Genomic DNA, 16,983 nt, shown 5'->3' with positions numbered 1-16,983 from the left:
ACCACGCAAAGTTAGTTTTTTGTTTTACTTTTGTTGTAATCACGATGAAGTTTCTTTCACTTTTTTTCCATAACACGAAGATAATGAATTTATAACATGAAACAACTGTTTAACTTTAAATTACTGGGACGAAAGCATAATTTCAATTCAAGTTACTCGACATGACATAGCATCTTTAGTGTTGGTGTTGGGACTGTCATTTTTGTCAAATTTGTGCAAGAGTGTGTACCTTTCTATTTATGTATTCATGTATTATTTTGTTTTAATACAGTATGATGCACAGAACTGTGCATATCAGTATGGTTCCACCGTAAGCCTGGATGGATGACTGTACCTTCTGTGTGGCAGAGCATTTCAAGCTGTTATAGAACAGCTTAGTATACCTATCTGACTCTAACCAAGATTTCACCGATTTTAAAATGCTTTTCTTTAAACATTGGACTTCTGTGGTATGATGCTTACTCCCCCTTGCCCCAATATACATTCATGTATATAGTGTACTATAGCAATGAAAAAAAAAGAAGCAAAAAACAAACAAGCAAACTACAAAAAAATATATGACACAATACATTTATGATAATGGTAAAGGTAATGACAACTGGCAAGCTTGGTGTATATAACCTCCCCCCCCCCAAAAAAAAAAAGGAAATATAAAACGATTTACTTCTCTATGAGGAATTTCGCCACCTCTGAATGGTCATTTGCGCATGCGTGATGAAGGGGCGTGGCCATGTCCCAGTTGACGTTCTCCACCTGTGCTCCCCGCTCCACGAGTAGCCTTGTGATGGCGAGGTGGCCGCCAGCGCAGGCCGTGTGGAGGGGAGTGTCGAGGTTGGGTCCCTCCAGATTCAGCAAGTCCAGGTTCTTCTCTTCGTCGGCTCCTTTTGAACAGAAAAATGATAATAATGATAATAATGATAATGCTTATACTACTACTACTACTAATAATAATAATAATAATAATAATAATAACAATAATAATAATGATAAAAATGATGATAATGATTATAATGATAAAATGGTAATAAAATTGATTTTGATAATAATACCAGCAGCAACTACAAAAAACGTGATTATGCAGGCGGAAGTATAATCTAACGAATATATATTTGGCACAAAGATTATCAGTTACTCATGTCAATATAATCTGCTGCTATCCAACAATTACCATGACATTGTATGCATGTTTGCATGTAAGTATACTTGTTTGTACGTACAATGTATTTTGAATTATGTCTGTACATGCATTTATGGTGTGTGTGTGTGTGTGTGTGTGTGTGTGTGTGTGTGTGTGTGTGTATGCATGTATGTGTGTCTTTGTACAGATTTGAATACGAGTATTCAGTTATGAAAGTATGGATGTTATCTTGTGTAAACGTATGCATGCGTGTATTGATAGGTCCGTCGTTGTCATAGTTATAATTCAATAACTTTTTACATCACATCAAATCTAGTACCGCTCATATGCATTTCGCTTTTTAAAGAATGTACTGTGCGACCAGCAAATATAAGTATGTAGAATCACATCACAAAACAAACAGATCACAATTGTGAGAGAGGGAGGGAGAGAAGGAGAGAGAGAGAGAGAGAGGGAGGTAGGTAGAGGGCAAGAGAAGAGAGGGAGATCTAAGAGATGACGAAAAAGAAGTAGGTGAAAGACTCCCTCCCCCCCCCCAAAAAAAAAAGAGAGAATGAGAGAAAAATCTGATAATTCGACACTATTTGTTGACAGCTAGAGTAAGCAATAAAAAATATTACATTTTGAATATCTTCCCCTGCATGATAATGCACAGTGAACACTTGTGCTTGGCATAATATCATATTATCCGAATGTATTCGATAGCATATTTCGTTTTGTCCTTTTGAGGGGTATGCAACAGTTATCATCTTGGCTTCTTTACATGAGAGACAACTGTTTTTGTTTTTTTTATCAAAGATATCCGTTGACGCAACCTGAACATTCTCAGAACACATGGATTTAATTTCCGCTGTCCACTCGATCAATTGGCACGTTTTAAAGCGCATGCCGCTTTATCTCGTAAATACGCAACACACATTGAAAGACGAGGGCATGCACGCGAGCATTCTGTCATTCATTCAAGTTCACTCGCACTGAGATTTTCATCGTGTTCGTATTTTTCTATGACCTTGTGAGTGCGGGCGAGCATCTTTGTTCGTACTGCTGTTATAGAACGCACGCGAGTTTACCTTGGTGCTGTGTATGTGTCTCGAGCCTTGTACAGTGTTGTACGCGAGAGCGCTCGTGTGCTTTCACGTGAATATGAGAATAATCTACCGCATTGTGACCATTGGAACCTGACGTCATTGTGCGCCTTCTCTTGCAGTTCTTCCTTGGTAGTATAGTGGTGAGTATCTCCGCCTGTCACGCGGAAGACCGGGGTTCGATTCCCCGCCAAGGAGTACATTTTTTTTTTCATTTTTTTAATTCCCCCTAAGAAAATTCGTTTTGCAGGAGCCTTTATTCCTTGTACTATGTTATAATGTTGATATTTCTCAATACCCAGGCGTGCTATATTTAACTTAAACAGACATTTTCAGTTATTGCTTGATGTATCAGCTGGTAAAGCAAATAAAAAAACAAATTAACAAAATAAAGACACAAATCCAGCAATCATACAAACAAAAACCAGCTGATGCAAATACTAGAATAACAATTCAAAAGAATGGTAGTAACAGTTATACACTGTACCGTATTTGACTGTGTACCCACTAAAGGTATGACATAAATGACTGTTCTCCAAATAAATAGATTAAAATTAAGACTATATAGATTATTTAAATATATTAATTGCATAGGTTATCACAAATGGATAGGTAATTGGATTGATGAATGAATAAATGAACAAACGAATGAAATAAAATAGAAATAATTGCTTAATACATTATTAATCAAATAAGTAATCAACACAAATCACTTTCTTTTTGATTTACCGATGAACAAATCGATTGGTGCATTTGTTGTTTGAAAAATAATCAGCAAAAGCTTGTGGTAGCTTATTTTTAGTACATTTAAACAGATGCTATATTCTCTTTTTTGTGCTCGTATTTTAGGACGAGTCTGTTTGCGTTGTTTCAGTTTGTCGCGGGCTGACGGGAGGGGGGGGGGGGGGGGGAGGAACCGGGACTGGGAACGGATATAGCAACAAAGATTTCAATTCAATTCAATTCAATTCAAAGTTTGTTTCATTTTTCGACAAAACACTATGTTACATTTCCTTTGACAACAGAGAAAAAGGTAAACAGAACATTATGTAATACAAAGAATGTACAATAATTGAGGACCTTATAGTAATATACATTGTAGTAAAAAAGAAGAATTTCTGGAGTTTTTAAAGTCATGCCAATTGAGTCGGTTTTATGCTGCGTTTATATACGATGGGGATTGTTTCTTCCAGTGAGTTCCTCTGAGTTTGTAGGCATGTTCAGTTATTTATCTATCATGTACTATTTTGTGCTCTGTATGCTTTTTTTAATGCAACGTCATTTATATTGATACGTAAAAATTCCGCATTTAATTTCCTGAAAAGTTTTTTTTTTTAATCGGACCTTTAAAGATGAATTGAATTGAAATGAATTGAATTGAATTGAATTGAATTGAACTGAATTATATTGAATTGAATTGAACTGAATTGAAACGTACCGTACTTCAGCATGAGATCAACGATGCTACAGTGCCCTCCCTCGACTAGGAGATGGAGCGAGGTACAGTTCTGTGAATCGCACTGCGTCAGCATCTGAAGCACGAAGGGAGAGAGAGGGAGTGAGAAAGAGAGAGATGGAGAGAAATGCGCATGCAGTGTCACCATGGCAACCGGCGCCATCCAAGCTAACGCTGCCGTGAATATTATAGACAGACGTCTGATGGCAACATGTCTAAGCGACCTTCATGACATAATAACAATCTTGGGAGGGGGGATGAACGAGCGACAAATCTTTGAATTTTCTTGCTGCCAAATGAAGGGCTGAAAGCAATATGAATTGCTCCTGCATTTCTCACGAGTGTGTCAAAAGTGAGATTTGATTTTATTTTGAATAATTTGTTGGTATTTGTTTCATCATGATAGGCCTAAGTGAATCAAAATATGACTATTGTGACAGCAAGTAAAACATCTCTTTATTGTACGATGTCAATGTAGAATTAACACAGTAAACAAACAGAAATAAGGGATATATGTACAGCAAGAGGATCAGGGTTTGTGTGTGTATGTTTCTGAATATAATTTGCGTCGATATCAAATAAGAAGAGGAAGAATACAAAGCAAAACAAAAACAAGAACATGACCACAAACAAGAACCCCATTTGGGAATAGCTTTATCATCTGATGAACATAATTATGATTTTTCTACTCCGTTTCCCATCTCACTGAGAAGAAAGGGCAATGTCAACAAGTGTTTATCATTTCCTGAAGAATGGATGATACAACAACAGTGCCTTACGTTGTGGAGGATGCCCTGTTTCTTGCAAACTTCGAGCAGCCGTCGAACAATGCCCTTGTGCCCGCCTTGAGACGCCGCGTGCAGCGGCGTGGAGAACTTGCAATCCTGCGTCTGCACCTCCGCGCCAACACCCAGTAACATTTGGGCGATGTCTTCGTTACCATTGAGACAGGCAACGTGAAGGGGTGTCATGTCCGCGTTGTCCTTTTCCTATATAGACGTCCAATTAACAGGCAGAAATTAAAGGTCCTGTTTACCTTTGGAAACAGTGATTTAAAAATTGTTCAAGATATCACATTTGATGCAAGTCTGTACGCCTGTTGTATCACAAAACATCCTACCATATAAAATTTTCGTAATAAAGCCTAAAATATAAGGAGATATCAATATTTTCTCATTAAATCACAACTGTAAACGGTTTACTCCGGCAACATTTTTATTATAACTATTGTTCACATTTTGTCTTTTTACCAATCCTAAAGATTATAAGGATTCAAATTTTTACAGTGGTTTTTTTTTATCCCAAACTCACATTTTGGAACTATTTTATAAAGCACTAATGCCGGGTTTTTGTATCATCTGCAAATGTTAAATCATGCCTTTAATCTATCAGTATCGCGAAAGATAATGAGAGTACTGTTCAAACGTTTTTTAATACAAAACATTTCCAGCGCATGGCTGACTTTTGGATATAGCGATTAATGAAAAAAAAAAATCAATACTGATACATGATCTTCCGTGTGGCCCTGTAATCTACCATGAAATGCAAAAGAGTATTAATTATCAATCCATTATAATCAAGGCTCGACATTGACGGTAGCCTGGATCACCTGAAATAGATGTCCCAATTTGGTCATCAAAATTTGTGAGTGCTACATTAATTGTTTTATATGTGCTTTTCCCATCCAGAATATGTGAGAATAACTCGCAGCTCAGTGCTTGACAACCGTACGCATTTCAGCTATAAAGCTGTCACTACCTTGGTTGGCAGATCAACACTAGTCTTCGTGGCCAAATTCATTTCATGTGATTTCGGTGGCCAAAATGGGCCATCAACAAGTGTCGAGCCTCATATATCATAATACATATTGTCAGACCCGTCTATAACGGCCACAGAGGAGAGACGAGAAAAGTGGCCGTTATAGACAGGTTGTCGCTATAGACAGGGTCAATAGTGGTGTTCATCTCGGGCAATTGTGTGTGTTTGTGTGTTAGTGTTTGTATACGGTATGTAGCCGCTATAGGCAGGTGGCCTCTATGGCAGGTTTGGTTGTTTATATACTTATACCTGTATACATTGGATTGGCATTGTTCAATGGTATCATTTCTGGGAAGTAATAATTGCCTGGTGATTGCACCTCATGGAGGTTGCATGAAACTCAGAGTTGCAATAAATACGGATGAACTTGCAGTCAACCGCGTGAACTTGTTCATATACTTCTGTCTAAAGCTCTTCCTTTGAGGATATCGAGCACTCTTCATAGTAGGATAGAATCACCAAGTGTATATTATAATATACAGTATTGATTAATGACCCTATTTCATCTCATCACATTGACAGTGATTGATAATATATAATCATGTTTCCCAGCCATCCATCATAGTAGATCAATATCATCTCCTACTTCCTGTGTCTCTTTCAGTTTCATGGGGATGGACTAATTTATCACGGGTATAAAAAGACGCTGATAAACGCGTGAGGGATTACCACCGTTGAACATACATAATTGAAATGTTCAAAATTGAAAATGTTCAGTTTGTTACATTACACAGAAAACCTGAATGAAAAACGAATGGTAAATAGAACCTATAGTGTCTCTCAGTCTTTTCTTGACGGGAGGCTAGAGCTAAAAGCTCTGTGGCTCACAAAGGAAGCACAAAAAAGCATAAGTCGAAAGCAACGAGCATGGAAAAGGTACGATCAAATAAGACATTGAAGAACTTAGAATCCTACAGGAAATGCCAGAGAGATGCGAAACATGAAGTAAAAACAGCAAAACGAGATTTTGAGAAGAAAATTGCCCAGAACATTAAAAAAGATACCAAATGTTTCTATGCATATGTTCGATCGAAACAAAAGGTGAGAGACACTGTAGGACCTTTAAAGAAAGAAAATGGAGAGACATTTCCATCGGGTCGACAGACAGCAAACATCTTAAATGAATACTTTACATCTGTCTACACAAAGGAGGACCCAAATGTACCCAACCCTCAGAAAGCCTTTAAAGGAACTGATGAAGACCTCCTACTGAGATAGAAATCACCGAAGATTGTGTGAGAGAGAAACTTGAAAATCTCGACCCATCCAAAGCACCGGGTCCAGACGACATACCGCCGACCTTCCTTAAACCTCTGGCTGAAGAACTGAGTGTGCCATTCACCATTATGTTCAGAAAATCACTCAAGGAAGGATGTATACCAGAAGAGTGGAGATCAGCCTATATAACTCCAATATTTAAGAAAGGGTCAAGATCTAAACCTGAGAATAATCGACCAATCAGCCTAACATCAGTCAGCTGTAAAGTACTAGAGAGCATTATCAGAGATGCAATATCTGATCATCTGGAAAACCATAACCTGATACACGAAACTCAGCATGGTTTTAGGAAAGAAGTCTACAACTACCAACTTGTTAGAATACCTGGAAATCATCACCAAATCCGCAGACAATGGTACAGCAGTCGATGTGGTATACCTTGACCTAGCAAAGGCCTTTGATACTGTCCCACACAAGAGACTGGTAAAAAAGATGGAGGCCCATGGAATAAATGGCGACATATTACAGTGGATAACAGCATGGCTCGACAGTCGCAAGCAGAAAGTTGTCACCCAAGGAGCCCAGTCTAGTTGGAGACCAGTTACAAGCTCTGTTGTGCAAGGATCAGTCTTAGGACCACTGTGCTTCCTGATATACATGAACGACCTAGAAATTGGATTAGACGACAAATCAATAGTAAGCAAGTTCGCTGACGACACTAAGCTTATCCATCCAGTGCAATCAGATAGTGACAGATCAGACATGCAATCCAGTATCGACCACCTCCACAAATGGGCAAACACATGGCAAATGAGATACAACGCAGACAAATGTCGAGTCATGCATTTTGGAAATAATAACCCACACTACACATACACAATGGACAACTCCCATAATGGAAAGCACAGAAGAAAAAAAAAACTTGGTGTATTAGTCAACAAGTCCCTGAAAGTGGGCACCCAGTGTGCTGCTGCAGTAAACAAAGGAAATCGGACACTGGGAATGATTAAACGGAACTTCACATTAAGGAGTAGAGGGGTGATCCTCAGACTGTACAAATCACTTGTCAGACCCCATCTAGACTATGTCATGCAGACGTGGAGCCCATACCTTGAAAAAGACAAAAGGTGTTGGAAAAAGTCCAAGCAAGAGCCACAAAACTCATCCCAAACATTCAGCATCTACCGTATGAAGAGCGACTAGTAAAACTGAAACTAACTACTTTGGAGAAAAGAAGAGAGAAGGGATCTTCTTCAAACTTACAGGATAATGAAACAAATTGACAAATCTAAACCAGATAACCATTTTGAGCTTGCCAGAAGGAGTAAAACAAGAGGTCACTCCAAGAAACAAATCAAAACGAGAAACCGCCTGGACATTAGGAAGAACTTCTATAGCCAGAGAGTTGTCAACGGCTGGAATAAGCTGCACAAATCGCCATTGACGCCCCCACACTCCTAAGTTTCAAAAGACAATTAACGCAACTGGGTTTTTAAATGGGTCCTATGGGATCCCCTTAACCCCGCCACACCACATTATCTGCAGAAATGTACTACCATGACTGACCGTAACAGCGAGGTGTGGCCTTCAAGGTAAATTCAAGGTAAATAAAAAGAAAATAAAACAATGACTTACATTAATATGAATGTTCTCCGCAGAGAGAATATTGAATACGGCGGGCTTGTTACCGCGCGCTGCGGCGATGTGTAGGGGTGTTAGACCAAGCGTATCCTTCGAGTTCACGTCCACTTCTCGGCATGATAAAAGGTATAAAATGACGCTCGACTCCTGTCAGAAATAAACACACAGTATACATAGACAAATTATAATTCTGTGCGTGAGGCTGACATGCATTGAATTATATATGAAAAAAAAAAACCATACTGATGCTGTCTGCATTTGAATGTTTAGATTCAGACACATCCTGTCATGTGCCTGTTGCATTGTAAGGCTTCCCTTGTATTCCGTCAACTTATAAGTACAGGTATAACCTGATATCTACTATGAATATTGTCATCATAATCATTATTGCAATAACCATTATGATGATGATTATTATAAGCAGTAGTAATAGTAGCAGTAGAAGCATTTATATCATCATTCATTTTCTAGTCAGGGCAGCAAAAAAAAATTACATAATTATGTGACTGTGACCCTCAAGACGCACAGCCCGGGTGTATCAGTCGATCTATGTATCTAACAGTCTATCTATCTATCTGTCTATTTTTTTAAATCTATCTGTCTATCTATCTATCTATCCATCTATTTATTCATTTATTTATTTATCTATCAATCTGTCTATCTATCTATCTATATCTATCTATCTATATCTATCTATCTACATATCAATGTGTATGTATATATCTATGTACGCTTAAGCAGGAAAAAAGCTGAATAAGTCGGAGTAAATGCTTCTATAAGCAAGTAAGTGACTTTAAAAAATCCATTTGCAGATTGTAACGATTGTGAAACGTGAATCAATTTGGATAAAATCATACATGAAAAAAACTGTCAAAGGTGTGTTTGACACGTTCTTTTTGTCAGAACTGCATTTACATTTTTTCCTAATTTCGCTCCCAGCACTGCCTCAACAAAATACTACACTGGTGTTAGGCACGTTAGATGTATCGTTTTATTTGTACATCCCTAGTCACCTTGCAATTTTAGACGAAACTTTATTCTTGACAAAATTTCGACTGTATTCACCAATTTTAGAGTTCAAACTCCGTTCACAGCTTTCATTGCACAAAGGATATCCTCCAGTCAATTACGTCATGTTACCAGGAAACCATTTCTCATGGTTATGTGTTTCAACATCGATGTGTTAAGACAGTAGAAATAATTTTTTTTCAAATAGTTCTATGCCTTATTGAATCAAAATGAATTTCAACACGTACAAGTAATTGCTTTGATTACAATGATTGGGCAAAAAAAATACAAGTATAAAAAGCTGAAATAAAAACAACAACGAAAAATGGCATAACAGGTTATACAAAAGGATCTTAACGGCAACGATATTTATACGGTTGGTAAGAGAAACAAAATAGTATGAATAGCTAGAAGGGTTAGTACCTCTCTTTTGTTGTTGTTGTTGTTGCTCCGCTTTGACATGGCAGCAAAATGGATTGCTTTGCGTTTGTCGTCGTCTTCCGTATTGATATCTGACATTTAAAGTACACACATAAATTAATGTAATGCCATATATATAAGGAGAGAGAGAGTGATTTTTTTTTCAGTACAAGTTACTTTAAAATCAACACGGTACTTTAAAAAAAAGATTATTGCGATTATTGTCATTATGAAGCTGTGACGACAATTAAGTCTTTGGGGGAAACCCTCCCCTCCCCCCCCCCCCCCCCCCAGGTCCTTTCATCACGTAGTATGGACATTGTAAACTCCATTCTGAGTCTGATCTTCAAGCTCTGTTTTGGGTTTGTTTTTCTTTTGTTTACTTTTCTTTCTTTTTTTTCTTGATCATTTCTATACGTGTAGGTTACATACCTCCTATCCTTTGTTACGATGTCATATTCCAACATTGTGAAATGCAGAACTTGTTACATTTTCTTCCCATAATTTTTGTGTAAAATAGGTATTTCACATACTTTGATACGATAACGGAAGTGAAGGCAAGTTTGGTTTCCTCATTATTTAGTTTCTCCTTCGTTTAAATTGGTGATAAACGGGAGTACAGTTCAGCTTAAAGCAAGATACAGATTTGCTTATTGTTTAAATAAAATCAGCTTCGGTACCTCTACTCCTGATATCGTTAGATAAAAAGTTTGATTGTAATTCATTTTGAATTTGACTGATTTATATTTTCGTATCAATTATCTTTCATTCTAGCTTGATTTCTAATAGCCCAGTATTGGATGACCTACCAGCTCCATTCTCAACCAGGTATCTGACCACGTGCAGGTGGCCGGCCTGGGCCGCGTAGAGGACGGGAGTTCGAGCCTTCTTGTCCTGCTCATTTAAACGATCCTCCTTCTGCCCTTCCTCTTTCAGAATCCTCCGAATCTCCTCCAGATTACCCAATTTAGCGGCCTGATGGTGGATTAATGGACAAAATATCGAATAAGTGAATGAATGACTGAATAAATAAATAAATAAATAAATAAATAAATAAATAAATGAATAAATAAATAGATACACAGATGAAAAATGAATACATAAATGAAATAATTAGCTTGTTCATGGTTTTTATCAATATACAAATAAGTCAGCAAATGAGTAAATACACACAAGATTGTAATGTAACATACCATGATTATACTCTTTGGAAGGTCTTACCACGAAAGTAAGGAGAAAAAATTTCACCAATAGACATAATAATGTAACCAAGATGTCTGTGTCTATTTACACGAGCCCGCTGTTTTCATTTGATGCTCTGACAAGGAAAAAACAAACTGGCGATAAATTTGAAATGACTTTAATTAAACTGAGCTTATAACGGTAAGTTTGCACTTTGGGAGGTGTTGCAGCCTGCTGCTAAGGAAAACTTTGTCAAGTTCAAAGAGCACCCCTCCCCCCCCCCCCCCCCCCCACACACACACAAACACACATCTTAAATTATCAACAAAAAACAGCAACAAGAAGAAAGATACAAATTATTCATTGAATCATTTTAGATGCATAATACAGCAGATCATCGCATTTTCTTTTCTATAATGAGCTGAAATCTGCTGCAGGGGCAGTCCCAATAAACATATCGGTACACAACAATTCTTCATGAGATGACATCTCTTTTCTCATAACAAAACGACTCAAAACTGTTGTCTAGGATTTACATACAAAAGAAGAAAAAAAGAGAGCAAATGTGTGTGTGTGTGTGTGTGTGTGCGGATAGGGGGATTCACGAATGGTTTGGTTATATTTTACTTTAAAAGAAGTCAATAATCAACATGGTTATGCTTGAAATAACAATGGATTAACATGACTAAGCGTTTCTGAAATATCAAAAATATATCCTTTATGTTTCTTTGTTTGTTCGATTGTTTGATTTATTAATAATAATATGTAGAGTGGAAATCTAATATAAAAGAAATATAGTTATATATCGATGAAATGGAAACAAAAGTAGATGGACCTGTGGACACATCGGGCAGAGGGTAAAGAGGTGAATTAATTACACTCATTAATTTTAAAGTGTTTATTCACCTGCATATCGCCTATATGTTTATATGTTCATATTCGTATATATCCTTTTCTCTCCCCCATCTCTCTCTCTCTCTCTCTCTCTCTCTCTACACACACACACACACACACACACACACATACATACACAAACACACAAATGCCATGTATATTATGTGTGTATTGTTAGATGTTTACCGCTTTTCCTTCAGGCAGAATATATCCAATTCATTTGATACACACATATATGTCTTTTTTGCTTTTAACATTTCACAGACAAGGCGGCAGAAGGCCATTAACCCTCAAGGTTCCATGCTATTCTATTCAAGGGAGGTAGCCAGGACAACGCAGGCAGACACTTGCAAGTTTCCATGGTAACGGCTCGCCGACAAAAGCGGGTCATGACGGTAGATTATGTCATACAAGACAAATGCAAGAGGGAAAAGAACCGCTGACACTCGGTGCAAGCTTTCGCAGGTTGGGCACAGTACATCTTGGCGTGTGTAGACAGGAGATGGTATACGGTTCGTCAAGTCGGTCTTCTCCAACCTTCGTTCTGGAATATTTGTATGATCATCATAATTCAATCATATATTATCAAACAAGAACAGTTTTTTTTTCTTTTTCATGATCATACCCGTGCGTAATGCATAAGGCCTTTGAGTATTTAGCTCTACAATAATTCACACTGTTATTGATACTGTTACTGCTTTATTAATAAACGAGAAAAAAGAACCCACCATTTTTTTTCCATATGCAGTGATGATTTCTTCAATCATTTGAAGCGCAAAGGACAATAAAGAGCCCAATTTTATTTAAGAGCATACACATGAAAATATCACATTCCTTGAACTAAGACAAAAAAGAGACTAAAAAGATAAGCATTATCAGTAGCATTTAAGGAACAGATTGTGTCATGATTGTTGTCACTAACAGCCACTTCTTGTGATTTGTCGCATTCTGTTATTTGCCAGAGGAAACTGTGTGTCAGAAGACATGGAGATTGACGAAAATTCAATCCTTTAATGATGAGTGAAATATTTGTTGATGGTAGTGAAATATGGATACCATCGGTATTGACTATTATATGCTGGAGCGATATTTGGCTGAATTTCAAAGTCGATCACATAATCGTATATGATCATGAATACATACGCTAGATGGATATAAGAATGTGTACGGTGGGTTGTCTATGGTCAGTGTCTTCTTGCGTTTTTGTGACTTAAAATATCTTAGCAGCAACATCACATTCGTTTGTTTCAGTGAAATATTGATGTAAGATGATAACTGTTTGCTAGCTCCTTTGTGTATATGCACGCGTCGCTGCAAAGCTCTCTCAGAACAGCGCCTCTATTTCTCCGATGGAAAAAAACTGATCTTAAATGATTTTCTTCTATCAGGGATCCTTTCTCCATCTCTGAAAGCTGATCGATATTGACTGAAGCTCTCCCCAGTTTGGAATGGTCGATATGTATTGAAAGACATCACACGAAAATAAAAATAGTAGGGTTATAGCAGGGAGAAAAACTCGTCTTATCTTGTGACATGATTTGTTTTTCTCTTCTTCTTTTTTGTAAATGCTGATGAGGGTTCGTACGAGGTTGATGCTTTGATGTTGTCATCGCCTAACAAATACGTAACGACATACTTGATGAATTACATCAATTTATCAACATGTCAATAATTAAAAAACAAGTTGCACCATTGTCACTATATTGTTTTAGTCGTAAAATTACCTTGTAGCATTTTTTTTCCTTTCAAGTTCGTGTGTCCCGTGTGCAAACCTGAAAATGAGATTCTTTTCATAAGATGGTATGTCGCACACTCCTCGCTCAAAAAAAAACACCAACAACAATTGTTTTTACCGGACCCAAATTCTGGAATGATCTTCCCGCTGACTTTAATAATCAGATGTTCTTATGTGTTTACATTTAAACAAAAATTAAAATCAATGTTACTTAATGAATATAACCTGCCTGATTAGAATCTTTTAATATGTTGCTTCAGGGAGGTGGTTCCCACCACCCTGGTTGCATGTTTGCAGCATCCTCATTCAATGTATGATGGATCAACCTGCAGTGTATGATCGATTTACCTCTGGCTTATGCTCCCATTATTATAATCACTACATCAGTACCTGTATTTACATTTTGAACTCGTTATGAACTTAATTCTAGATATGTGCTCGTTATACTTGTGTATCTATATGTTATTTTTTCACTCAGTTCTTATTCCTTGGGTTCCTGTTCTTTCTTTGTCTTTTTCTTCTAATCTATTTCTTCTTCCCTTCGTACCTTGATACTTTAGCTTTCATATATACAGTAGTTTTGTCATTATTACTCTGTGTCCTATCTCCATTGATAGCATAGCAAATTTAGATTGTTTTTTTTTTCCTGGAACCTGCGTTTACAAGCTTTGCTTTTGTGGTTCCATCATATTTCGCAAGGTATAGAGAATTGTCTAATGTACATTATGTATGCTGACACACTTCATGATCCGATTTACATAATATTTTGTATCTTGCTTGCTTTGTATTCTTTGTTTTTTTTTTATGTATCTCGATGTCAAGTGCATGAAATATGAAAATAAACTTTGTGGAACTGTTCACTGTGTCTCGAGTGTAAGACCAGTGCAGTTTTAGTTATTCAATTCAATTCAATAATTCTTGTAACTTAGCCGTATTCTCAGAATAATAAAGATGAATACTCCTTTATGAGGGGAGGGGGACAATATTACAGATAAATTTTCCGTGAATAATATCTATTCGACAAAAAATATCTAATCACTACTCTCGGTATATACAAAAGAGTTGCTTATCATCGAGCTACATGGGATTAGTTTTTCTTTTTTCTTTTTCTTTTTTTTTTACAAAATCTGAGATGTATTACCGTAAAATTTTTGAAACACAATGTAGGGAGATATTATTCTTCGACCATGCAAAATTTCGCGACGTTTGCAAAATCAATACGACCTTTGAGAAGGAGAAAGTGGTTGTTGTACAATCGACCAAACCCATGATTGTTCGAACAGTTTTGTACACCAACCAAACATACTCTGTTTATTCAAGTCAACCTGAAAATGGTACTGAATTTGCCATCTAAGTTGGGATATTTGAATACCTATCCCCGCCCCCGCCCATCTCTCTATCACTTGTCATTCGAGCAATTCAGAAGCAAGTCCTCATAGTTGTGCGCAGATATGGTGACAGCGCAAAACTGCATGATAGACTCATTACGAATTGGAGCCACCATCAACGTGATTTGGATATTGATATTACTCTTTATCCATTGTAAAGCAGCGCGTCACTTTACAAAGAGAGAAACAACGTCATAACTGCAGATGATTTCCTACAAAATACACCCTTCTCATGACTAAATCATGACTGTGCATATTTACGTATCATCCAGGGGAAAACTCACAACACAATTAACTTGAAGAAAAAAAAAGAATGACAATAAAAAGGGAGAAGAAGGGGAAATGCACTGAAGAACTGAGTCATGATTATTATTGAAATGTATGGGGAAGAACCAACCACAAAAAAATACTACAGCATATATTTATGACCCTTCTCTCGTATTCTCATCATCCTTTCCAGTTAAAATAGTTCTTTATCCTAATTGTTCTGTTCCTGTGGAAAAAATGAAACAATTCAATTGATATATAGATTCACCTCCCATTTAAGGGAAATACTCGTATTTGTCATGTTGTGTATGTTTTTTGCTTTTATGGGTATTATATGTGCGTGGTGTGAGTGTGGAAACAATGAGTGTAAATAACAAAAGAAAAAAAGAGATAGACAGAATAATTGTTAATGTCACATATAAAACCACTGCAATAAAACTACTTCAGTACGAGACAATGGAGATATATTATAACATTTTTGATTTGTTCTTCATTTTTTTAACATTAAGATGTTCCAAGCTTGACTTGGAGACTTCCTCGTAAAGGGAGAATCAACAGCATGTTATACAGTATTAGTCATAGGACATAAATAGCACCGTACAATGACACCATACAGCCGCTAACTATACATTAATTTTTTTTTTGCATTACAGATCTCGATCGAATCTCCCTCCTATCCACGGTTGTTGTTATAATTTGTGTTTAAATTCAATGTTTAAGTGTTGTTTACACACAGACTCTTCATTTGAGTAAACTGCATCACGATGGCTGGTAACTCTGTCGCTAATTACACGACGCTGTCAAATCGTAGCGATTACAATCGCTAATTAGGCCTACAAGGTAAATATCAACACGAGAGCCTGCCTCGGTTGTGCCTACATAAAACACGCAAAACAAAGAGTGAGTTACGAGACAAATGATATTTTCGGAGACTACATGAAGAATTGAGAACCTGATACTAGTACTGTAACAAAACGTGAAGGATTACGGGGGGGGGGGGGTATCCATAAAACAATAGCCAAAATGTTTTGCAATTTTCATGATCACGAAACATGATTCCCACGCAGTGGTAACACGATAGCCCATATACCCTTTATACAGAAGTTGTACGATCTCCTTCCTCGACAGAGAAATGTTAAAGTGTATGCTTGATGGAGGACATTAACAAATATGAGAAGTACAACTGTTTTTTAACCTGTTGAAGAAATAAAGTAGACAATCACAGAGAAGGAGAAGAACAATGCAAAGACAATGAATGACAGAAGGAGAGAGGAAGTATATAGCGATATAAAAGGGACTGAAAGAAAGGTGAAAATTCAAACAAAAGGAGAAGGAAAACAAGAATCTAAGATTTTACGAGAGGGAAATTCAGCTACCCAACTCGTTCGCAGTTAAACAGGAAAATATGCAAAAGTCCTTTCAATGGCAAAACTTCATGATAAATACCTCCTTTAATTTTCACTTGGAGAATATAGTACACTAATGCCAACCTGTTGTCTATATCTCAACAGCTGATTTTTGAGTCATCATGTAACATATTTAAAGAGATATTTCATTAAAGATAAAGATCGATATATTCCTTTCATGATTTTTTTTTTTCATGGACCACATTACATATAGTGTCATTCGAAAGCTAAAGAAAAACCATGATGTCATAGATTCTGTGCAAACCAACGTCAGTGGAATTTGAATCACTGATGGAGCATGCAAAGTGTCTGTAAAAGTCTTTCAGT

At 36.9% G+C, this 16,983-nt stretch overlaps 1 protein-coding gene and 1 non-coding gene across 2 annotated transcripts in view; one reads left to right on the top strand and one right to left on the bottom strand.

Annotated features, from left to right (window-relative positions):
- The window catches only part of LOC139739489 (transient receptor potential cation channel subfamily A member 1 homolog), a 52,261-nt gene that overhangs the window by 28,099 nt on the left and 7,179 nt on the right, over nt 1-16,983 (bottom strand). The window contains exons 2-7 of the mRNA XM_071650093.1: nt 10,594-10,759; nt 9,788-9,876; nt 8,351-8,503; nt 4,459-4,668; nt 3,662-3,755; nt 665-881 (exon numbers count right to left, since the gene is read on the bottom strand). Of these exons, the coding sequence (XP_071506194.1) occupies nt 665-881; nt 3,662-3,755; nt 4,459-4,668; nt 8,351-8,503; nt 9,788-9,876; nt 10,594-10,759 (929 nt within the window). The remainder of the gene's footprint in view (nt 1-664; nt 882-3,661; nt 3,756-4,458; nt 4,669-8,350; nt 8,504-9,787; nt 9,877-10,593; nt 10,760-16,983) is intronic.
- Trnad-guc (transfer RNA aspartic acid (anticodon GUC)) lies at nt 2,350-2,421 on the top strand. Its single transcript has one exon. It is a non-coding gene; the product is annotated as a tRNA-Asp (tRNA).

This window comes from Diadema antillarum, unplaced genomic scaffold (assembly GCF_040938485.1).
Source record: "Diadema antillarum isolate AM-2024a unplaced genomic scaffold, OU_Dant_1.0 seq00000802_RagTag, whole genome shotgun sequence".
NCBI classification, from domain to species: Eukaryota; Metazoa; Echinodermata; class Echinoidea; order Diadematoida; family Diadematidae; genus Diadema; species Diadema antillarum.
The sequence above is the reverse complement of the archived record's forward strand: the minus strand, read 5'-3'. Positions and strand labels throughout refer to the sequence as shown.